The 26,309-nt window shown below is 39.6% G+C and overlaps 1 protein-coding gene across 4 annotated transcripts in view; it reads right to left on the reverse strand.

The window, feature by feature from the left end:
• PLCE1 (phospholipase C epsilon 1) overlaps positions 1-26,309 on the reverse strand; it is a 177,477-nt gene that overhangs the window by 46,752 nt on the left and 104,416 nt on the right. For 3 of the 4 annotated variants that reach the window (XM_044420645.1, XM_044420644.1, XM_044420648.1), the window contains 6 exons: positions 21,658-21,803; positions 20,290-20,548; positions 18,026-18,240; positions 10,472-11,147; positions 10,057-10,239; positions 2,496-2,613 (listed from right to left, as the gene is read on the reverse strand). In XM_044420645.1, the coding sequence (XP_044276580.1) occupies positions 2,496-2,613; positions 10,057-10,239; positions 10,472-11,147; positions 18,026-18,240; positions 20,290-20,548; positions 21,658-21,803 (1,597 nt within the window). The remainder of the gene's footprint in view (positions 1-2,495; positions 2,614-10,056; positions 10,240-10,471; positions 11,148-18,025; positions 18,241-20,289; positions 20,549-21,657; positions 21,804-26,309) is intronic. The other variant, XM_044420646.1, reaches the window with a different exon arrangement.

A 26,309-nucleotide genomic window follows, 5' to 3' on the forward strand; every position in this document is an offset into this window, starting at 1 on the left:
CAGTAAGACAACTGAAAAAATATAGTGTTCAAAATGCTGCTCCAAATCTGTATATAATGAATACACTTTTACCAACACAAAATAGTTAATAAAATGTATAATTACTTGCATTTCTCATTCTGTGATTAATCAAGATTAAGGCTGCAAAGCTATATATGGTTAGACATTAAAAGGGCCTACAACTCCTATCATCCCCCAGCCAGCATTACTGGGGCATACTGGGAATTGTAGACTCCTTTTCTGTCTAACCATGCAAGGGATTGTCCCTCAACTCTCTATTAAAAGGGTGAAGCAGAGGTTATTTCCATGTTCATTTCATTTTGCCCGGACATGTGCAACAGCTCTCCAGACTAATTAAAAACTTGGCATCAGTCCCTGACCATGGGATGAGAGGCCAAGTATTTAGCAAGAAATAGAATCTAAACTGAATGCAAAGGTGCTACAAGGAACTGTTTTCTTATTTAAGAATTGGACCAAAACAAGGGAAACGGATCAGCAACATTGGAATATTTATGAATAAATGTAAACAGAAAGAACATTTTCAATGACAATCCTGAAATACACCTTCCTGTTTAAGGAAAAGTTGGAAAACGATGCTTTTTAAGGTCAGTACAATATACTAGTATTATGCATTAAGACTGTCACTCCAGTCACAGGAAGATTTTCAACCCATTCTTTAGGATGCAGCCTATGTTAGTCTACTTAAAGTAGACCCATTTAAATCAATGCTAATTAAGTTAGTAAGAACTAGCACTGGATGCAATCCTGTTCCAGAGAAAAGCAGTCTTTATTATTAGCTTACTTTGGCAATACAGAATTTCATAATTATAAAATTAATTGTGCATTTTTAATGGAAAAACATGCCTTTAAAAGTTAGTCTGAAAAACTTCCTTTTGGGAAGAGAATAGTATCTTAATGCCATGACATATAAAACGTGGAACTCAAAAACATGAAAACAAAGCCCTGACAAAAACCACTTAACTACAGTTTGTTGAAACAAGCCATTTCATAATCCACGGTTTCGTATTCTATTGAAAATAAGAAATGGCCAAGTCAAACTGATTTTATTTAGTTTCGATAAAACAAGCAGCAGCAGGTAATCAAAAACAGAAATAACATTTCCAAATTCCTCCTTGAGGCTGCATTGGAAGAAGTGAGGTGGCTTATCATGATGTCCACGGTTTATTGTGAAGTCCAAATGCAGGCCCTGGCTGCACTCACATGTCAAGCTAAGCCATGGTTTACATTTTAGCATGATATATATGAGCCACATTAAGTTCACACATTTCCTAATCCTAGCAGCCCAACGGAGAACTAAAAAAGAATTGTATTTTTAGTTAAGCACAAATTGCTATGCTGTGTTTATCACTATTTAAAGTTAGTTGCAATTATCTGGTTTCAGAAACCACAGCTGAAATTGACTTGTTTGAAACCAATCATAATTAGTGTTAATTTAACCACCATGTTTTTCCACCATAGAACAAACCAGAGTTAACTAAATGAGAAGCAAAAGTTCCTAAAGTTCTTGTTCTGATCATACAGAATATGGAAATAGGAGGTAGATGTCACAGAAACAAAGTATTTTGTTAGGTGTCTTTGCAACAAAGGAACTATAACTGAATTTAAATATTCAACCTCATATACTAATGATGCAGCTCCAGACAGGGAAAGAAACCAGGGATACATTGCACTAGCAAGCCTGCATTTGTTCTAATTGGTTCTTGCTGTTTTTGACCTATGATCAAAAACATATAAAATCTACACTCAGAGGGAATTTCAGTTAGCATGTACAACATTTCATTTCTAAAGAACTGCTCTTGACAATGTCATTTGAGTGTCATATACCACATATGAGGTTATACAGGAGTGCTCTCAAGTGGTTCTTTCTTTCTCATGTAGATTCACTCAACCCTGAGCATTTTCCAGCTGGGTACTCATTTTTTAATGACAGGTGAGCTAGGCAGATGTTTTAGCAGTGCTTACTTTATAGCTATATATATGTTTATTAAAATGTGTGAATGCAAGATACCCTGTTCTAGCCAAAAATACATTCAGATCAGCATTGGGAGCTTTTGCATGTACATCTGTACTTTAAGTGACCTTTTGTAGCACCCAACAAGCTGCTCTTAACCTTTGGGAGCAGTCTGAGGAGCCACAATCAGACAAAAATGGGAGAAGCCAAGTGTCTACATGTCAACCAAAGGATTCATTTGGTTTCATTCATTCATTCATTCATTCATTCATTCATTTGATTTATATCCTGCCTTTTATCTACAAAGGGCTCAAGGCAGCTTGCATCATTCTCCTCCTCCATCTTATCCCCACAACAACAACCCTGTGAGGTAGGTTGGGCTGAGAGTCTGTGACAGGCCCAAAGTCACCCAGTTGGCTCCATAGCGGAGGACTAGAACCCGGATCATCTGAGTCCCAGTCCCATGCTCTTAACCACTACACCACACTGGCTCTTTCTCTGTCCAAAATAAAATAAAAAGTACCTATTTCATCTTGCTCATCAATATCTTGAGGGTCTGAACCACTTCTACTCCGATTTTCCTTAAAAGGTCTTGCTTTTCGAGTTGTCATTTCATCATCAGTACCATCTCCACTTTCACCCTTAAAAAAGTGACCTTCATAATAAACATCTTAGAAACACTTCATATTTCATTCTTAAGGTATTAGTAAATTACAAAGGGTTATGAAAACATTTAGTCAAGAAAGCCATTATCAGCTCGCTAAGGAAAAAGCAATAAAAAAGGCAGGTTGCTCACCTGTAACTTTCATTCTTCGAGTGGCCATCTGTGCATTCACACATATGGGTGCTGCGCCTGCGCAGTGCCTGAGGCTGGAAATATTTAAAGTTTAACGTTTTTGGTGGGAACTCCGCACCCCCTCCCTCCCCTACAGTATAAGAAGGTGGAGTGCCCACCATTTCCTCAGTCTACTGGAGACCGATCGTTCACCCCCCAGTGGGAGCATTAAGTATTGCAGGGTATCTGCTGAATACTTGGTATACACATACAAATAAATCCATACATTAAAGGAAAAAGCCATCTACGGATCCGCTATCAAAGGAAATACGGTACTGTAGAAACCCAGTCACCGACACTGAGCAGGGCCGGTGGGTGGGTTGTGTGAATGCAGATGGCCACTAGAAGAACGACAGTTACAGGTGAGCAACCTGCCTTTCTTCGTCATGGCCTCTGTGCATCACACATATGGGTGATTAGCAAGCTTATTGAACCTGGAGGCGGGGCAGTGTCATCATTGGAGAACAGAAGAAAGGACTGCCTGACCAAAGGAGCAATGATGTCTGGCATGCACATCAGGGCGGTAATGTCTGGCAAAGGTGCAAGGAGTAGTCCAAGTGGCAGCCTTGCATATGTCTTGAATCGGAATGCCAGCAGAAAAAGCAGAAGATGCTGCTACGGCCCTCGTGGAGTGCCCTCTAGGCATGACAGGTAAGTCCAATTTAGCAAGATGATATGCCAGCTTGATGGTCTGTACAATCCATTTCAAAAGTCTTTGGGATCCAATAGGAGAGCCCTTGTCATGGTCTGAGTACTTGATGAAAAGCCGGTTAGTTTTACAAAAAGATTCTGTGCGAGATCTGTAAAAAGCAAGGCAACAATGAACGTAGAGAGAATGAAGCGATCACTCTATCGGTGTAGATGGAGTAGGAAAGAAGGCTGGTAAGATAATGTCTTAATTGATATTGAAAGGAGACACAACTTTCGGTAAGAATTCCAGATCGGTATGCAGAACAACTTTCTCCTTATGGAAGTGAGATAAGGAGGGTCTATACGGAGTGCACAGAGTTCACTGGCCCTTCTAGCCGATGTGATAGCGATGCGAAAAGCAGTTTTCCAAGATAAGAGGCGCAAGTCAGTAGTCGTCAAGGGCTTGAAAGGAGGTCTGGTGAGTGCCTGCAAAACAACAGAGAGGCTCCAAGTAGGAATAATTGGTCTAACTGGTAGTCGTAGATTTTGCACTCCTTTAAGGAATCGACGAATGAGGGTATGAGAATACCAAAGAACGTAACACATGGCCACAATAGTGGGAGATTGCTGCAGTGTAAACTTTGGTAGATGAAGGTTTAAGTCCAGTCTGGTGTAGTGACAAGAGAAATTGAAGAATGTTTTCAGTGGAGGCTGAGTGAGCAATAAAGTTATTAGATTCAGCAAAAGATGTAAAGCACCTCCATTTAGCCGCATAAGAGTGGCAGGTTGCAGGTCTTAGTGCAGACTGGAGAATGAATTGAATATCGGGATGTAGAGTACTCAGATCCAAAGGAGCATTTGTCAGTATCGAGGGAGAACGAGGAGCAGTATCTGGAGTGTTGGGCCAGTGTCGGGGCCAATGAAGCCGCCAGTACCGAAGGAGCACCATGGTTCATTGAATGAGCCAGGCTATCAGATTGAGTGAAGGAAGATCAGGGTGACGAACAGCCCATTCTGTTAAGTGATCAGATGAGGTATGAGAGGCAGTCGTCGAAAGGTGTTGCTGGACAGACAGAGAAAAGTAGGGAACCATGGTTGGCGGGGCCACCAGGGAGTGATAAGAATTCCCTGAGATTTGTCTTAAGTGATCTTGGCAAGGGTTCTCATTATAAGTGGTATCGGGGGGAACGCATAAAGAATGTGTTCACCCACAGGATCATTAGCACATCTCCTTTCGAACCCGGGACGATGCCTGCGCAGGAGCAGTAAATCTTGCACACCTTGTTCGTGTGAGTGGTGAACAGATCTATGTCTGGAGAGCCCCATGTCTGAAGGAGGTGATGGCAGGTCTGACAATCTAGTTCCCATTCGTGGGTTGTCGACATCTGCCTGCTGAGTGTAACCGCCTCCTTGTTGTCGGTACCGGCTAGGTGAACAGCGAGAAGGGTAATCCCCCTCGGGATACACCAGTCCCACAGTTGCATAGCCAGGTGAACCAGGAAGCTGGACTTTGTTCCGCCTTGATTGTTTATATAGAATACCATCACAATGTTGTTGGAGGCAACCTGAACAATTTGCCCCCGAAGAGTGCCCTCAAATGACCGAAGGGCTTTGAAGACTGCCAGCAGTTCAAGGTGATTGATGTGCTTGGCGGTCTCTCAATAGTCCCAGGTGCCCTGAGTACGGAGTCAGGCACACAGAGCTCCCCACCCAGTGAAGGAGGCATCGGTGGACAGAGTCAGAGTTGGGTGAGAGGGACGGAACGGAATGCCGACAGACAAATTGTTTTGTATAGTCCACCATGATAAGGTTTGGAGGACGAAAGGCGAAGAATCCGCTGAGGCGAGTCTCATTGGGGTTGGAAGAAGCTGTTGAACCACAGTTGGAAGGGGCCTCATCCATAGTCTGGCATGAGGGACTACCGAGACTGTGGAGGAAATGTGACCGAGGAGTTTCTGCACCGATAGTGCTGGAACAGTTCTGTCCATGTGGATTCATCAAATGGATGCATGAAGGTTGTCTCGTCTTCCTTGTGGAAGGAAGGCTTTCGCTATCGTGGAGTCGAGATGGGCTCTGATGAAATCGATGATCTGTGAAGGAGCAAGGCACAATTTCTCGTGGTTAATACACAGTCCCAAATCATCCAAGAGGGTACAAGTAGTCCAAATCAATGATCAAAGGCCTTCTCTAGACGAGGAGACAATCAACCAGTTGTCCAAGTAAGGGTAAACTTGAATGCCCTAGAGCCGAAGATGCGCACACACCAGGGCCATGCATTTTGTAAAGACCCGGGAGCAGTAGCCAGTCCAAATGGAAAAACGTTATATTTAAACAAGTCGGAACCGACCGTAAATCGAAGAAGACACCTTTGAGACGGATGGATGCTAATATGAAAATAAGCATCTTTTAAGTCCAAAGAAGTGAACCAATCCTTTCTCCTGAGCAACAGAAGGATGTTTTAAATTTTCTTTCTTAGTTTTTATTTCTTAGTTTTGATTAATTTGTTGATGTCACATAGGTCCAATATTGGACGAAGACCACCATCACACTTACGTGAAACATCTCAAGTAGAAGCCGTGTAACCCCTCAGAGCATGTGACTTGTCAAATCGCTCCTTTACAAAGAGGCTGTTGAACTTCATCTACGAGAACCGATGACTGAGGTGTAAATCAGATCGGTCTAGGCGGGGGTACAGTATCGAACTCGATTCTGTAACCGTGTTGTACGATGGATAAAACCCACTGATCAGATGTGATAGACTCCCAAATGGAGAGTCGACTTTGCAGTTGATCCCCAAAAGGAAGAGGGGAGGGTGGGTTTAGGAGATGAGGAGAGGTTTACTTGGCCTGTCAGCGCTGGTGTTTGTCCGAATCAGGTCGACGATGGCTCTGTTGGAAACGCTGTGGTTGTTGCTTCTGGTGCTGCTGACAAGGCTGAAATTGCTGTTGGCCAGAAAAATTGTGTATAGGGCCGATACTGGTAGGACAGACGGGACCAAGACCACTTACGCCGAGACTGGTTGGGGACTTACATCTGACGAGCTGTCACCCTCGACTCATGAATCGTCTTCATCTTGTGGTCCGTCTGGGCATTGAACAGCCCTGAGCCGTCGAAGGGCATGTTCTCAATACAACGCTTTGTTTCATTTGCAGTTCTGGAGCCAGGCATGGCGACGGAGAGCTACAGCACCAACGAGAGCCCTGGAGTCGTAATCAACATGGTGTCTCGCCGTGGAGAGTTGCTGGACCACCACCTGCATTGACTCCTTGGTGAAAATCTGGGCCAGGTCTCTGCTGTTCCGGAAGCGACGCTGTGATAGTTACCAATTTTTGCATCAGAAAATATTGGTAGCGAGCCAGTATAGCCTCATAGTTAGAAATCCAGAGGCCGAGACCTGTGGTGGCGTAAATATGGTGAGCCAACATGTCGATCTTACGCCCTTCTTTATCATGAAGAGTGGTGTGTTCCCTCGACTCGCGGCCTTGAGATGACTCTACTACAACTGAATTCGGTCTCAGGTGATGCAGGAGGAATGGGATATCCTGCTCATGGACTCAATACATGGGTCCATAGCATCATGAAGTGGGTTGTGGCTGATTGGGGAAGTTCCATGGTTCCATCATTACTTGACGAAGGGTGGTGATTACAGCATCTGGCGAAGTAGAGAAATCCTCTGATTCCAAGTCAAAATGAGGCGGAAGGCTGGAGGAGGAATCAACAGGCGAAGAAGGGCGCCTGGACTGAGCCGCTTTGGAGGTTGATGGAACCGGAGAGAGGGTACAATCATGTACCGAGGGGTAATACCCATAGGGTGGATAGTCGTCCCATGGTTCACGAGGAGTTGACCTATGGGGCGCTTGCACCCATTCTCCAGAGGGACGGATGGAGGCACACTGCTGGTATCACACCTGTTGAGGTGGGGCCCTCAGGGGAGCCTCAGGTGATGGTTGAGGAGTGGGCGAGTGTGCCATTGGGTGAGAGTCTCGGATCTCTCTATCAGAGATGGATCCCAACATGGCAGCCTCCTGGTGATCAGGCGAAGACAGGACGGAAGGGGCGAGTCACTCGCATCACCAGCTGAAGAGTCAGTCCAGTTGGTCTCGGTGCCGAAGCAGCCGTCGGGATCGACGGGGTGGATGAACCTGCATCACGGTGTCGGGGTTGGTCGGCTTTCTTGGACTTGCGCACTGCCTTATCTGCCTTGTCCTTCTTAGGCTTCTTATGGCCTGAGGACTTGTCCGACCCACTATGCTTCCTCTTCTCCTTTTGCTTATGTGGAGATGCAGAGAAGTGTTGACTCTCCGATAAGGGAGCACCATCAGCCGATGGGCAGGATGGAGGGGTAGCTGAAGAAGAGGACAGCACAGCAGATTTGCCTGCCAGTTGATCGGATTCAAGCAGGACTTGGTCCCACAAGAGTTTGTGCAGAAAGTTTTCTTGATTTTTCCTCGCCTGCTTAGTAAAGGCCTGGCAGTGGCTGCATTTATCGGTTCTGTGTCCTTCTCCGTGACAGAGAAGGCACAGGTCGTGCAGATCAGTAGGCGACATTTTAGATCCGCACTGAGAACACTTGTGGAGAGCCGTGCGCTAAGCCATCGAGGATAAAAGAGGAGAAGATAGCAAAGGTAAGATTAGAGAGAGAGAAAACTCCTTTTTTTTTCTTTTTTTTGGGGGGGAAAACAGGAAAAGGGAATGGGGGATGAGAAGAAAACTTCTAACAGGAAGGGTAGTAACTTGGAATCTTAACAAGCTAAGAGAAAAACAGCGGTTTAGGTAACAAGATATACAATATAGTACAGACTGAGAGACGAAAGGCTTGAGGCACAGTTAACGGCGGTCACAAGAAGTCTGAGGAAATGGCGGGCACTCTGCCTTCTTATACTGTAGGGGGGGAGGGGGTGCAGAGGACCCACCAAAACCGTTAAGCTTTAAATATTTCCGGCCACAGGCACTGCGCAGGTGCAGCATCCATACGTGTGAATGCACAGAGGTCACGACGAAGAACTGCATGTGGAAGAAAATAATGATTAGGTATTCATCTGAGAGCCAAAATAGGGGCAGAAATGGGCTGTTTATACCTCCACTGATTCTCTTGTGTCTTACCCATCCACAAGAACCCATTGTCTGTGGAACAAAAATTTAGCACCTCTAGGGCAACTGGAAATGAATGACACTTGTTTCTGGAATAGGACAGGTAAGTGGAGCTCTCGCACACAAAGGAGATCTGTCAACCTGGCCCTACTGAGAAACAAGCATTTCTACTTGTTTCAGGGCCTTCTCTAAGAAGTGCTAAATCTCTGTTGTAAAGCAGTAGATTCAACCTATGTAATGGAATCAGTGGGATACAATGTTTGTACAACAGAATCTATGGTATGCAAAGAATCCAGCAAGGGTGTAAGAAGCCCATTAGATTCTGTTCCATATGTGTCACTAGAGTTCAATGAATGAGAGGTGTGATTTTTTTTAAATTAATTTGGGGAGAGGAGTAGTGATTTTGACTGGGACTGCAACACTGAAGAGGTCACTAACTTGTTCCCCAGTTAAAATCCCCTTCCCTAATGATACAATTTGCCCCTTGGGAGGAAACATGCAGGAACTGGGGCTGAAGAGATCATAGGATACCGTATACACACGCGCCTCTTCCTCCCTCCTCACCAGCCCATCCCTTTTTCTTCCCTTGTCCAAAGCTGGGCACCAAACTCAGAGGAGGCACCTCTGTGCAGCTTTCTCTGGTGGCTGGGCTTGGGTGAATATTTAAGCATGGATTTTTACCTCCTAGTTTTCAGCTCTGTCTACGCTGAACAATGTCTACATGCCCAAAGATTGTAACCTTAACTTGTTATTCAAAATTATCATGAAAAATGTGAATCAAAAACATGAATTTTTAAGACAAAGGATAACCGTAACCCCCACCCTATGTTTTGTAAAAACATAAAGAGGTGGATTGCAAAGATTTCCTTACTCAAGCTGTCAAGCAATAAACGAATAAATGGAAGCCTTTTGATCCAACCTATTACCTACAATTATTTTTAAAAAAATTACTTCGCATTTCAAATGCTGAATGGCAATAATGGCACTCTCTATCATGCCCAAACATTACAAATTCTTAAAACAAGATTTACATTTGATCTCAAGATTATTCCCACCCTGTCCCAGCCCCACCATTCATGAAAATTTTAGCCTTCCTTTCTAGCAGCTCCAGTAATGTTCATTGGCAGTTCCTGAAATTTAGCTTGACTTGATTCTGCCTTCCAAATTGATGAATTTTGGCAGTGAGGGGAAGTTATATTTTCTGGCTGGTCAAAAATACTGCATAAACTTCCAATGATATTTCCCATCCCGTTGACTTCTGTAATAAAGACAAAGGCTCAACTCAGAAGTGGAAAATACCACCCAGAAAGCTGTACTTCTAGTTCAGTTTAAACACAGGCAAACATTTGTACTATTTTCTGTTCCAAAAACTTCTCTGCTTCTACATAGAGGAAATCCAAACAAGTAGCAATCAAGTTATCTCTATTTATAATTCTTCTGTGTTGGTAAATGCAGTTGATTATGCAGGAAGGATTATAAAGGATCTTAAATTACCCATGCAAAAATGATAAGTAATTGAACCTCCTACCCTCATGAGCACTTTCTTCTTTTTCTTAGCTGTGACGATTCCCAGAGTGTTGTTTCTTTGCACACCTGGTTTCTCTACACTTTTTATCAGGTTTCCTGGGCTTGTATTTCTTGTACTCCAACGCCTCCCTCCAAACAGTTCAACAGCTTGAGCCAAAGTTGGTCCTTCATAACGTCCATCCTCCTAATAAAAGTCATCAGCTTCATTAAAATGGACATAATTTTAAGGAAACTTCCCATTTGCTTTTAGCTGTATGCATGTAGTTTCCTAAGAACATGGTCTAACTTAGACTTGAGTCTCACCAGTTACCATGGAATTAATAAGAGTGGGAAAGAGATGATTCTAAAGATCAGTGGGTGCGGTATTATACATTTTCTGCTTGTTGGGAAACACAGGGAATTATAGTTCACTTTACCTGATAAAGGCTGACATACTGTTTTCGCAGCCACTGCAGTCTCTGATCAGGAAATTTCTTCATCTTTCTTACAGCATTCATTAATTCCAGCAATCCATCAAACAGCATTTTGGCAGTATATTTCGGAGCCACAAAGTGCAGCAACTTATTTTCAGTAGTTTGAAGTCCATACAATAGTGTTATACCATTCTCTTCAAGAGACATATTGCAAAGTTTATGCTGAATACACACAGCATGCATATCAATGCCAGAGTGCCCCATATACACAGCCTTTGCTGAGAACAGATCTAAGCATCCTTCCACCAGTCCATTTAATCCAGTATTACCAAGAAACTGAAATTTCCCAAGTTCAGCAGTGCTGCCAGGCATGTTCAATTTCATTTTAGAACTTGCAGAGCAAACAGTGGTGGATTTCATCCATGTCAATGTACTATTGTCAGGTTGAAGTTGCAGGAAACAGCGTACTGAAAAGTGTGTCTCTTGGTCATAATGTATAACTGTTGCACCTTGAAGCATGAACTGATGGACATCAGCTCTGACTGACAGCACATACCAGGGAATGAGCTCTATTCCATGACTGAAAGCTTTCTGCTGCTCTTCAGCTAACTGTGTAGTCCATTCTTTAGACTGTTCAAATATGTCACTTTCAGAATCTGACAGTTCTCCAGTTATAAGCCTATATGGAAACCAAGATATTAGCCATCTATTACCACATATTATCATATAACAAGCCGTTTCATCATATTTTGTGAATTAATATAAAATTGAATATGGTGGGCATGTCATGAGTGGAGCCAGCTGGTGCCGGAGGTCAGACTAGATGGCCCGGGAGACCCCTTCTGACTCGCTCTGTTTCTATGTTTCTATGAATACCTTTCTACCATGGCAAATGTAAGTCATTTCATAACCTCATGCTTGTTGGGATTGTCCTATTTGGAGCAAAAATGCTACTTATGGACAGTAGTTTACATACAAATGACATCAGTGGCTTTAGCATGACAAGATACTGTATGACTCTATAATTTACAGTTATTTTGGGCAAATTCACATAGGAAAAGTAGTTGATAGGACAGACTGTGGGAATTTCCCTTCCTTTTGACTGTGTATTCTTGGTTGCTTTCTCTTTAGCCCTTAAAAGTAGAGAAGAAATGAACAGCAAAAGCAAGAAAGCAGTCTGTCCTTAAACGGTTTAGGAAATGAGCATATAGAAAAATGTTTTCCACCCATCAGTTGTCATAAGTAAATAGACCAGAGCCATGCGCATGTTACAGATTTTTTGATACATGCCTAAATAGGGCAATGATATATAAATGATGGGATGGATTCATACTCAGAGTAAAACTACAGAATAGGTTGAAAAAGGGGTATGTCATTAAAATATGTTACCAAAACAACCCTTACTACAGAAGCTTTTAAATTCTCACTGAAGAATTAAATATAGGAAGCTTGCAAATAATACATTTCTGATACAAACCAAAGTTGAGCATATCCTTCAAGAACGTGTGAAATACTCCAAAATGTTTGGATGTGTTTCTTTGCATATTTGGCTCAAAAAGCAGAAGAAAGATGAAGAAACAGACAGGGAATGGATCATTTGGATGAACCAGGAGGAGACTAAAGAGTATTACTACTACTACTACTAACTACATTTCTATACTGAATCTCTCTGGGCAGTTCACAACAGGATATAAAAGCAGGAACACACAATACATAAGACAGCATTTAAAACATTTAAATTATAAATTAATTTAAATTAAAATTAATTCAAAAATTAATTATAACAATAAAATACATTAAAATTGTGTGAACCCTGCTGATAACTATGGTAAACCAGCCAAAGTTCATAATCCAACAAAACACCATGGCTTCTCTTCTTCATTGGTTCTTTGTAGTTAACAAGTATGGCGCGCAACTTAGTGTAACTTGTGCCAAACAATCAAGAGAGAGAGAACAGTGCTGTCATTGATTATATCAGATGTGGACAGCTTGTGGTACTCCAGAAGTTGTTAAAATGCAACTGCCATGATCCCTCACCATAATCCACTGGCTAAGGTAGACTGGAATTGCAATCTAACAACATCAGGAGGGATAGTTAGAATCAAAGAATAACAGAGTTCAAAGGGGCCAAGGCAGCCACTGGGTCCAACCTCCTGCTGTTGCAGGAAGCCAATTTACACCATCCCACTCAGATGACCGTCCAGTTTCTGTCTGAATGTCTCTAGTGTGGGAGAGCCCACAACCTCTCTAGGCAACTTGTTCCACTGTCATATTCCTCTGACATTGAGGAAAATTCTCCTGATCTCTAGCCTAAATCTGGGTTGTCACAACCTGAGCCGGTCATTCCATGTCCTACATCTCATATGGGTGATAAGGGATCTTAAGACTCTTTGTGACAGTCTTTGAGGTACTTACAGTGATATCATGTCTCCCCTCAGTCTTGTCTTCTCTAGGCTGAACATACCAAATTCTCACCCCAGATTATATTAAAGTAAGTGGAACACTTACAAAAAAAGGCCCACCCAATCCAGCACCATACTTCTGGGAGGGTCAAAAGTAAAACCCAATATTCAATATTCAGAGGTACATTGCCTTTACTTTTCCATCCTTTTAGCAAATGGAAGATTTCTGCTCACTTCTTATTTTAAAGAAAAAGTTTCAACTTTGGTATCTGAACAAACATAATTTTTCCAATGTAAAACATAAACTTCAGTTAAGAACAAATTATTCTTGGAAGCAAAGTTATATATTAAAATAATGATATAACAAGGCTTTCCAAACACTTTTCAGAAGTCAAGAGATTATGTGAAAGGACAAGAAAGGAGGTCAGCTGTACTTGGCATCAGATGTTGCTTTACTGCCCAGAAGAACTGCCAGATGATAACAATTCTATTAGGAACAATTTTGTCAGGAAGCAAAGATGACTTCATGCACATATTAAGGGAATAAGCACATTTAGAATGCAATGCTTTGTGCACAAAAGAACATTTACTGGATGATGGTTTAATCACAGTGGTTCAGCAAGGCACAGGATCAGGCTATTAATGAAATCATGGTGCAGAAAGGTACTTGGCAAATAAACTCTTCCTCCATACTCTTCCTGAAAGATTTTCTAAGATCTTAAGTGTATTAACTCTAAAGTCCCAGGGGCCAAACCATACATTAGTCCACATTAGTTCCCAGTAGGAACATGGGAAGCTGCTACAGATTAGGAACATGGTAAAGAGTACGCCTGATCCACATTAAGCATACTGCCAGGTTTTCTTCAGCCCTGGCAGGTGTTCTGGCAAATTTCCCTTTAACTCGAATGTTTAGAACAGTGTAGCCTCTTCCGTTCATCTCCTGTGATGTAAAGCACCATTCTCAAGAGTTTTGCAAAAGAGAAGGGGGCATCAGACTACATGACACATGGCTCCAATATAATATATAGCTTATATATGTTCCCCTCTCCCCACAACTGGTTCCTGAAAATAAGTTTCTTAAACTTTAAATACTTTAAAATAAGCTTTAAAAATTAATGGAAAATGGGATCAAGAGTACCACAGATTGCCAGAGGTCAAATATAGTTTGTTTGCAAGCTAGATTTGACCCTTTTAGGAGTCCTAAAAAGGTCAAATTTAGGTTGCAAATAATCTAGATTTAATTTTTGGGGGGTACTCCATGGTGTTCTGGAAACCATTTGTTAAATTTAAATTTTAAAAAATTCTCCTTGGTAGCCTGGCAGACAAGTGTGTCAGGAGGGCTACTGAAATGAGCCTAAAGCTCCCACGTGTCCCAACCTCTTTCTCCTACGTATTACTGCAATTGCACAGTAGGATACTATATTTTTAAAATATTATTTTAAATGTTGTTTTAGTATTTATATGGAAACTGTTTTATGATTTTTTCTAATATTTAGTGGTATATAAACAAGAACAAACATAAAATATACTTTTGTTAACCACCCAGAGCATCTCGGCTATTGGGCAGCATAAAAATAAAATAAATAATAAAAATAGCTTGGTTCCATCTATATAAGCCTCTAGTGGAAGTTATCTAGAAGTTTGGATAGCATGGCATTAGTATGCTTCTGACTCATCATTTTCATCAGCTATGAAACCTAGCAAGGTAGTGAAAACTTTGTGCAAGTGCTTGGAGGCACTTCTGTGATGCATGATGGCCAGTGGGCTAAGGTATAATCTAGAGAAAGAAGAACTGATGTGGGTAGGAAAATCTGCCAGTCCGGATAAAGAAATGTTATCAATGGTGGATGGGGTTACACCGTACTTGAAAAGAGTTCTGAGCAGCTTGCGGGTGGGGGAGTGCTCCTGAACTAAACACTATCATTGGAGGGGCCAGGAATGCCTGTATCACTTTTCTTTGATTTGACAGCTCTGGCCATATCTACAGGAAACAGACTACAGCAGAATTATTCACGTACTAGTTATAGTTTACACTGTAACATGCTGCACATGGGAATCCCTTTGAAGGCAGTTCAGAAGCTTCACTTGCTACAGACAGTAATTGTCTGGTTGCTTGCAAGGGCTGAGCAACTTGTGCACAAAACATCAATTCCGTACTGGATGCACAGCTTGTCGCTCCAATGCTGAAGCCAATTTAAAGTGTTGGTTGTTACTTTTAAAGCCCTAAATTGCTTAGGACTAGGTTATTTGAAGGGCAACCTTCACTAAAGGGTCTAGCCCCGAAAATCAGCCACTGATGTCCTAATCTCTGGCTCACTTCATCAGGCTGTCAAGAGTAATTACTAGGGCACAAGAGAGAAGACCTTTTCAGTAGTGGCCCATCACCAGGCAAATCCCTGCCACAGAAAATTTATCTGGTTCCCTCCTTGGGTCTTTTTAGATGAGTCTTAAAGATTTATACTATTTATACTTATTTTTTAACTGAGCAATGTAAATACCGGTCCAGGGGTTACAAATGATTTTATATTATTGTTGCTAGTTTTTACTGTTTTCTTTAGATAACATATTTTGTGAGCTTTATACCGATTTTGTATTTTATAATGATGTATCATTTTATTGTAATTATAAAAGAACTGTTTAGCTCTGCATTATATAAAATCTTTAAAATTATACATACTGTATATATGGCATAGAAGATGACCCTTGAAACTGAAAATAGCTAAGCAAAAAATTGGGGGTCAGCTTATTTGCCCGACACATGACAAACACCAGAAAAACAGTCCAAAATATCAACCTTATTTTATATGTGAGTTGCTTTATACGTTAGCACATATGGTAATGATATGCAGATATTATTAAATAATATCTAATTAAATAAGCTGTGACCTGTGCAACAGCTTATTAATTACTATTGGAAATTAGTGACTGCTGGGATAAAAAGAAAGTTAATTTCCTATGAGTACCATATTGTAACAACTTCACAAACACTTTAGGCAAGTGACCTTACACATTAACAGAATTTTGAACTTGGGTCCTGTACATCCATGTCAAAAAAACTGTTTTATATTAAGGCAGTCAGCACTGAAGCAGTAACCCTCAAGAAGTACCACAAATTGCAGACATAGGTCTCCTTGCATGTATAGCTCTGCTAGAATCTTTCTAGTATTGTCCTATAAATCTATCACTACTTTTACATAACTTTCATTTAAGTGCATAGTGTTCTGGACTTTCAGAGGTATTCTTACCACCCGGAGAGAAGTGGGGAATCTGAGGTCAGTGAACATGATCTTTCCCATGTGTTCATAATTAAAACAACACCTGTGCAGAATGACTATGCCCTATTGTGAATATGCAAAGACTTTATTAGCTCTGATAAGCTTCCCCTAAAATAATTTATGAACCTCAGATAACATGCCCTTAAAAGTAGTGGGATTAGGAACAATAATAAATAACCTTTATTTTGACTGGGTCAGAATGCTATTCCAGCAGGATATAATGTTCTGAGCTAAGATAAACAAAAATGGCATGGTACTATTCCTGGCATGACTAACCAAGTCTCAGCTGCATCTGTAAGTTTCTAAAAGCTTCATGCACAAGATGAAAAAGGTTTGCCTGGAAGTAATTACATCATGAAGGAACATAAAATTTAACAAGAGGATTTCCAAGCATTTGAGTGCAGTGATTTCATACATAACTCCAAAACATTCTGGAAATGTAACTAGTCCAGAGAAGTTGCATTATAGTTACATGTACTCAGTCACTATATCATTCTGCTATAGCAACCCCATTAAAATAGAAAAAACAATACAAAACTGACACATTACTTGAGACATAAACTTAATTGATTCCTGGGTTTTCATATTGCCCATCTCTCTTTTGCCAAGGATACAAAGACAAGTTCAGAAGCATTGACTTCTACCTTAGATGTATAGATTTTTCTACATGAGACATGCATTGTGCACTTACAATACCTTACTTATGTCAGTTTGCAGGTGCTTTATACAATGACTCCATTTTCCAGGACCTCTTCCATGCTTTGAAACCATTTATGTGTGTGTGATGGTGGGGTGTGTGCAGAGGAAAATCTAATGTTATTTGTGAATGGTACTATGAGAAGCTCATGTCTTTATGCACTTCAGCTTTTCCAAAGTGCCATCTTGTGGTTGTGTAAGGGAACATATAAAAGGATAGAAAAAGGAAATCCTCTGGAAAAAGCATGTGGAGCAATGTGAAAGTTAATCCTGCTAAAAACCGAGAAGCCGAGGCCTCAGTTAAGTGGAAGATTAAAGCCTCAAATATAAGCACATAATGCAACTAGTTGTACCACCCAAACCTAGGAAAAATTTGGTTAATCTTAACTAAGTTTAGCTGAAACAAACCAACTTTGAATCATATTTTATGAGGCTGACATTTCTACTACCCATAGTTAGGCTTAACAACAGTGGCAGCAGACATTTCTGATCTCTTCATGGCTGTACGGGAGGAACGGAGGTGAGAGTGTATAATCCCAAGACATGCTGGGGTTATTCTCGCAACTTTAAAACATGGCTTAATGATACATCCAGATGCTTACAATATTATTTAAAACATATCTTATTTTTAACACACCAATGAGTGCACAAATGAAATATAAGACAAAACACAGAAATCTACAAGTGAGATCTTGTTGCAACATAGACAGCCTCTGTTCAGGATGGAAGACACTACCATTCTTTTCTTCCTCCATCCCAGATTTTCTATGAGGATTTTTTCCATTCTTAACAATCAGTCAACACTCCATGTGTATATACCATACTCAGTTCTCACTGGGCTTTCTTGGGGGATGGGAAGAATCCTACTGAGGGATTTTTTTCTTCATGGTATTTTATACTTCTGCAACCCATGGGTCTCCTCAGACCTGCTAATACCTCTGTCTTGTATGGTTAGGGTGCCATTTCAGCTACCTGATTTTTTTTTTTTGGGGGGGGACTCAAAAAACTAAGATCTCTATTATTAGATCTATTTTTAATTTTAGTTTTTACTAAGCGCGAGCTATTCTATTGCATTTTGTTTAATAGGAAACTGGAAATAGATAGGAATGTTTAAAAAACTTACAATGATTTTTACTTTGTAATTTAGAACAGGCACACACATATTAAAATCTTTAAAACCTTACTGATAACGATTTTTGTCCTTCAAAGAATTTCTTCTGGAATTTCTGTCTTCATATTCAATAAAATTATCTTCTCCATCTTCTGTTTCCAAGCTGCGATTACAGCTCCGAATAGTTTGAAAAATGTAGTTAGCTGTTGATTCTTTTTCTATATTATGTAGGCCATCTTGACCTATCCGTTGTAAATAGTTATCTTGCCCATTGTACTCTGCAACAAACTACAAGCAAACCCACACAACATTTATTATTGATGTTTCAGTAAGCACAACTAGATAAATACATTTTAGATAAATAATTTGCTTTATCTATAAAAGCATAGATATACAGATTTTCATATACAGAAAAGGGCAACTAAAATAATCAGTGGATAGGAGCAACTCCCCTGAGAAAGGGTTACAATTTGGGATTGCTTAGCTTTGAAAAAAGGTAAGGAAACACGCAAAAGGTGTACATTTGCTGGAGAAAATGCTTAAGGATTTCTTCTTTGCTCATAATACTAGAATGTGAAGTCATCTCATGAAGCTGATTAGTGGGAGATAAAGGACAGATGAAAATAAGTACACAGTGCATAGCAAAACTATGAAATTCACTCCCATGAGATTTAACTATGAACTCCAATCTGGATGGATTTAAAAGGGTACTGGACACATTCAGCCACCAGTATCAAAAGTAGTATGCCTATGTAACCAGTTGCTGAGGAACATGGGTGGGAGGGTACTGTTGCACTCATGTCCTGGTTGGGTTTCTCATGCACAGCTGGTTGAACACTGTCTGAACAGAATGCTGGACTTGATGGGCACTTGATCTGATCCTGTATGGTTCTTCTTATGGTTTTTATCCTGCATGCAGCCCTGAATGGGCTTTAAAGAAAGACTAAAAATAACTTAAATAAACAAATATGGATACATATAGCGGCAACTAGAAGGGCTAGCGTAGCTCCATCAGCATCTTGTATAAGGCAGGCAGTGCAAATCATTCTGCAATGCTACTTTCTGCTTAGTGGAAGCCAATTATCTTTTTGCAGGACAATCTTATACATGTCTCTTGACAAGTTGATTCCATTGAGTTGAATGGGTAAATCCTGTTTTGGTCAAACAGGATTTGACCAAAACAGGATTAATACGGCACACAGGGCAGACATCTTGAAATCTGTTTCTTCACAACTCCCATTTCTGGCCACAGACTCACACAGTGCTCATTTTGACTGCTCATTTTAATTGCACTTAATTCTATGCACATATTAGTTAGCATGGTGCACTGAATAATACATTATTTGACAAGAAAGCATTTCATTTATAATTCCTGCTTGATTAAACCAAAGTCCTATCTCATCTAAAATTTTGCTTCATACAGGGGTCAGTCAGATGTCTCCAGCAGTCCATAAGAACAACATGAGGGCAATACATTTGTATTATGATCCTAAATACATTTTAGGCTGCAGTTCTGAACCTTTCAGGCAAGTAATGGTGACGGGTTCACTCTAGTTATATAACTAGGCCCACACGAGCTTGATTCTTTTAACACCAAGGGCCTGACTGATTCTTTTACATCAGTCACTTCACTTCAGCTAAGCTCAATCTGCAGCAGCAGTTGCTGTTCTTGACAATCTAAGAGAGACAATCTCTCTCTTTCTAAGAGAGAATTCTTAGAAAGAAATAATAAATATAAATAAGTAAATCTGAAAGAGTGATGTTTGGAAAGAACTACAAAATGAAGTTTATTAAACTATTTTACTGACATAATGTGGTAATGTATTATTTTCTTGCTCATCCAAAAGCTGAAAAGAGAATCCAGAAAAAAAAACATGAAAGCAGTTTTAAAAGCCTAAGAGACATCTGACCTTGTTTCTTTCCACTAACATCATTCCCCAGGCATCAGTTTTCCCAAAAAAAAAAAAAAAGGTTTTTAAAAATATTCTCTGAGCCAGAGAGAACCCAGAACTTATGTATGAACATAGGCAAGACTTTGGATCCTAGTCTAGGTTCCCAAAACTTAACAAAAGGACTCTAGCAGTGATAAATTGAGTAATGAATTGTATTATGTGAATAGGAATATATAGACATTAACAGAGAACAAAAGCTTGTAAATAAAATTGTAAAATAACGTGTAGTTCTCCAGTCACTTAGGATCAGTGTACAGTAGCATTTTACCCTGAAACTGCAATATCTAGTTCACATGCCCAACTTATGACACACTCTCCAATTATTTAATAAATGCAAGAATTATTGCAGCCCTTTTAGATTAGTAATTTTTTCCAGCAGTTTTACCTCCAGTGTTTCATCTTGTGAGTTATACTGAGGACAAAGTCTGATGAGACTTGAAGCCCCATCCAAAACTTCACAGAGTTCTTTTAAAAATACACCACAGAAAGGAACAACTTTACAGCCTGGGATATTCAGAGCTCGATTTACAACTTTTCTATATTCTGATGAAGATTCATGTTGTGCCATAGCATCTTTCAAGCTTCGCATCATTTCAATATCAGATTGGTCCATGAACTGCCACATTTTTAAAACTTTTCTTGACCTATATGGAAAAAATAAACTAACTTTAAGTCGTGTTTTAATAGTCCAGAATGCTAAAAGTATAGTATTCAAAGTTCACTGTGTGAATGCATGTATGTGTGAAGAAAGACATAGCTACATGAATTACCTGTGAAATTCAGAATACAGTACAGTAAAAAAGTAGAATTTTATTTAAAAATAATTACCCATCAGTTGTATTAAAGGTTTATACATGTCTTGTCAGCCCTGCAGTTAAGATTACTAAAAGTTATTGTTACATTGTGAATAATTAAAATGTTCCTGATTTTGTACAATTATCTCAAATTGCTAATGAGATACGCTGCCTTTCACTGGTTTGCCTTATTGCAATGAAGGCTGTGGTTGTTCTGATGAAGGGTAAGAAAACCAGGCAGCATTCATAGTTCCTTTATATGCACACACATCTCCTCTAACTATAAAAGGAGGAAGATCCTTTTACAGACTATAATATCTCTTAGGCTTTACACCTTGCCTCTCCTCTCCCCACTCTCTCTCTCTTTTAAAAATTTTCTTTTCATTCCCACTTTTGCTTTTACAAATCACCAACATGCATGACACCTGGGAGTGAAGAGAGGATGCCTTAGGAAGCATAAGAAATAACCTATAAATAACTGGTGTTATTAAAATTATTAATCAAATGTTTAAAAAGTTATTCCATTTTTCATTAACATTTTGGGGTTAACAAGCAGTAATCTGCATTTTTCTCAAGTTTTATGACCTTTCTTCTAATTGCTACATTGGCTCTTTCCATTAGAAAGCTGGTATTGTTTTTTAAAGTATTTTAATACTTTCAGTTTAACTTGTTTATCCTTTAGGAAGATAAACAGCATTCTCTCTAGAGCATTCTGAGAAAAGACCTGTCTTTCACCAAAGTTAACCTCTGTCATATATCATATTCAATTTTCCCAAAACAGCAAGCTGTCGCAAACTCAATGGACAAGATAAATGATGCAACTTAGTAACAGAACACTATTAAGCACAGTGACTAATGCAGTTCATGGTTTATTTTGCAAAAGGACAGCTGTATGTAACAGAAGCTGCAATGTAATCTATGCCAGAATCTCCATCATTTGAAGAATGAGCTGCAAGTACCTGAGCCCTGCCAAGAACTCCATAACAGCATTGTAGTTTCCCATGTTCCAGCAGCATTTTGCCACATGTACCACATAGGAGAAGACTTCTCGTTTTTCCTCCATAGAACCCGCAGTCAGAATCAGCCATGTCACCCAAGAGCTCACCTTGTTAAAATAACAATAATCCAATAAAACAGTTATATTCCTACATTTTGTTGATGTTCACATAATTAAATTAAGGAAATGAATATAAATATTCATACAATCTTGGAATGGTTCCAAATACAAAGTCAAGTATATATGATAAATACCCATTTTGATAGTTATAGAATATATAAATTTCATCTTTTTCCCACCCAACCCCCTCCAAATGAGATGACAATATACCATAATGCAAAGCTATATAATTAGTTTGTACAGAACCAAGTAGCAAATTAGCATCTGTATATGAGGCATCTTCATCTCCAAGTAAACAGCAGCAGCAATACAAGCAGAGGCTGGAAGCTTCTTTTGATAAATACAAAGCACTCCCAAAGTGTATTGGAGTGAATCCTAACTCTATTCTTCTATGAGTACTTTGCCCAGTCCTTTGCATGGACAATAGCAGCAATTGGATGGTCTGTATCTGCACAGTAAATCATGTTACGAGTAAAACACATGGGAAAGTCTTAAATCTAAGTAATAGTTATAAATGGGAAGGCTTTGAGCTTTGACCATTGATCTCACTGGGCTTAGGGCTCGGTTACTTCTATTTTACTGTGCATCCCAAAGGTCCAGATTAGAAAATACCAATGTTGCACATGGAAAAAATACCAATTAAACCAATTAAAAATACCAATTGAACTTACTTCTGAGTCAACATGGATAGAACTGAACTGAAAGTGATCTACTTATATAGGGACTAGTGAACATAATTATGTGTAAAGAAAAGAAGTAGAGCTCTGAGCTTAAGTTTTTGAACTAAAATTTTATATATAAATGGATCTTCTCACTAAGACTGCTCTGGAATGCAATGCTTAGAAGAAAAATTAAAAATTAAAAAGCCAAGCCCTTTTCTTTATCATAAAACAAAAGAGCACTGTTCTTTCTAAAACCATCCTTCCCTTCACATCACTTATAAAAATGTGTTATATTATTGATGTACATAGCTTATCACTTCTTTAAAAATGCATTTTGTTCAATGTCAGAAATAATTTAGAATAAACATTCTAAATAGGCTTTGAGATCTCAGAAAGATGCGTATTTTGCTAACATGCAAATATATTAGATTTTATTTGCTCTAATATTCCATATCCCCTATCTGACTACACTGCCAAGTCCTGCTTCAAATTTAATTAGGTTCAATAAGAGCAATCATCTTAACATATAGTTTTGTTTGGGTTCAAAACCTGATCCTTTATAGATATCTACTATCACTCAGAATTTGTTCCGTTTACTTTCCCACAACATTAATTAAAGTGAGGGAAGGAAAGAAAGAGCTGTATTTCACATGGAATCCTAATTCAAACCAACTGGACTATTTTACAGTGAGGTTCCCAAGGGTTTGCTTTTTCCGATTGTATAAACACTTATCAACATGAGATAATAAATGTGAACTTTTCTTTCCTACATTTAGTTTCCTCCTTCTTGGCCCCTGAAAGATTTGTAATGTATGTTTATAGACATTTCTTCAGCAATGAGAGCTTCACAAAAGAGATAAAAGAATGTTTCCTTTCAAAGATAGAAAACTGGGTTTCATCTTCTACTGACAGTCAGATTTAAAATCACATATCAAACTTGTAAAGTAAGTTGAAAGAACGTGCTGAACTCACTGAATACTATTTACAAACACACAGTGGTGGATTACATACAACACAACATTTTTTTTAAATTACATACTCATATGTTCCTGAACAGTTGATAATCAAGAAAGCTGCAAACCCAGTAAAGCTAACAGCCAGACAATTATATACCTCCATTACTCAACTCCTCAATGTTATTAACTAACTAAATAAAGTAAATATTTGAAGCATAAAGGTTTGACAGGTAGCTTTCAAAACTGGTTCTTTTTAAAGGGCTACCCACAGGGTCTTCATAGGGACATAAGAATTTATGCCTGCATATACTCCTGTGAAAAAAAGCCCTGATGGGGAAGGAGTGAGATATTGAAGGTCAATACATGTTGCATGACAGTACAGTCAGTAACAACAAATGGGAGCTCATATGCCTAAATGTTAATACACAAGCAAAACCTTGAGAGGATTCGGCGCAATCTTTTGTCAGACATGCTAGGATGCATACAGGATTATGGGCACATCATGGAACTGGGCATTGTCTCATGAATCCTTCTCCATAGAACATCCAGTTCTGACTGCCAACTTTGGCTGAAGCTGCTTGGATGATAAGAGGTGCAGTTCAACAAAGCTGGAGGGTACTAGGTTGGGGAAGGCTCCTAACGGCAAATGTCAAACTATATGTGTAGTTGATTTACCGTATCAGCTACACTCATTACCTTTTCAAAAGACACTATTGTTAATGCTTTCCTTATCTCAAGCAAGGATACCCTTTGGGACACAAATATGAGACTGTGCCATGAGGCTAACAAATTGCACAATTCATCTATTACTCTTTTAAAATCTCATTTAAAAATCAATTATCACACTTATATTTCAACCTTATAAACACTTTCCTGAGAGATATAGGACTTACTTTTATGTAGACATACATATGATTGCCCTGTCAATAACCCAAAGCAAGAAAAGCAAACTGCTGATAATTTGGATATGTATCTAGAAATGAAAACATCTTTCAAACAGAAGCAAAGGCAATATAACAAATGAACTGAGAAGGCTCTATAATCAATTAAATTAATCAATCACATTTCTATCCTGCCTTTTTTCCTTTCAAGAAATTCAAGGCATATTTCACAACCCTCCTACTCCTCTCAATTTTTTCCTCAGAACAACAATCCTGTGAGGTAGGATGGGCTAAGAGTCAGTGACTGGCCCCATATCACCCAGCTGGCTCCATGACCAAGCAGGAACTACAACCCAGATCTCCTGAGTTCCATTCCTGCACTCCTAACCACTACACCACGGTGACTCTTATTATATAACTTCTAACTAATATGCTTGGGAAAGAAACTTGTTTCCATTACCCACCAGTAGACACTTTGCTGAAGTCCACCTTGGACCTAGCCATGTATGAAAGCTTCAGCTTGAGAGCCAGGGTGGTGCAGTGGTTAAGAGCCTGGGACTGTGACTCAGGCAATCTGTGTTCTAGTCCCTGCTCGGCCATGGAGCCAACTGGGTGACGTTAGGCCAGTCACAGACTCTCAGCCCAACCTACCTCACAGGGTCGTTGTTGTGGGGATAAGATGGAGAAGGAGGAGGATGTAAGCTGCCTTGAGCCCTTTGTAGGAAAAAGGCAGGATATAAATCGGGGAGAAAAAAAAGAAATAACCACAAAAGGAGGAAAAATCAGTTACACAAGCTTGTATTCTGAAACAAAAACTGAGATTATGTATCACCTTGGTCAATGTGTGTCACGTTTCATCAGGGACGAAAACCTAACTGAGTGGACCTGAATAGATCTAACAAGCAGATGCACATTATTAAAGCCAGGCTGTTACAGAGTACTGGAAAGCACCAGTAGAGTGTATTGGCTCACAGCTGATGTTATCTGACAAACAGAGAGGTTACATTTTTATTAATAACTATTCCGTAGGCATGAAACTTGCTTTAAAAGATTAAAGTGAGTTTTAGCTCTTTAAAATTATCAAGTTTCCTATAATTCATAGGTTTCTAATTCATTATGAATATAATTATAAGAATATTATAACAAGGATAAAAATCAATTACTGGAAATAATTTTACAGGAGTTGCTTGTGAATTAAGTAGACACATCAACAAAAGTAAACTCACTTATCTGACCAAAGATGTGGTACCAGGAGGAGGAAAGATTCTGTACAGAGCAGAAAATACAGAGGAATAGAACTGTAACTCTCCCAGTTCAGTGGGTGAGATTAGGGATCCACAGAGGTTGAATACCTTGATAAGTATTATATTCATAGACTTCACAGTATAAAAAGTCAAAATATAATCTGGACTGGACTAGAAACAAGGGCTTTGATAAATGTATTCTTGTTCTAGACAGATACTGCTACAAGTAGGAAAACAATTTTGATTTACAAGATAAAACTCAATGGTCCCAGTGTCTAGAATTTTATAAATGAATAGACTTTTTTTCTTGTATTTAAAAACACTAATTCACATATAACTCGAAAGTAAATTACAAAAATAAAATACGTCAAGTGGAAATTAAAAACCAAGACAAGACTGGAATACCTGGTTGGTAGTACAGTAGTGCCTTGGCATGCTCCCTGCATGCTCACGTGCCTATTCCTTTTCCTGCTCATTGTTTGTGAAGGCAGTGAAGACGCTTCGGCAATCCTTTGTGCAGAGGAAGAGCTTGCCAAGGAGTGCCCCCCCCCTAATGGAGGGGGAAATGGTGGTCCCTCGTGTGCAATGGGATGGAGCTGCAACCCATCTGGGACCTCCATGCTGGTGTGCACCCTTTTCAGAACCTCAAGGCAGCCATGGGAGCCCAATTAAAGGCACTCATGAAAGAGGACTTCCAGAACTGCTTCAGAAAGCAGCAAGAACGATGGAATAAGTGTGTTTGAAGATGGGG

The sequence above is a fragment of the Varanus komodoensis genome, unplaced genomic scaffold (genome assembly GCF_004798865.1).
Source record: "Varanus komodoensis strain SLA01 unplaced genomic scaffold, ASM479886v1 scaffold11, whole genome shotgun sequence".
Lineage (NCBI taxonomy): Eukaryota > Metazoa > Chordata > Lepidosauria > Squamata > Varanidae > Varanus > Varanus komodoensis.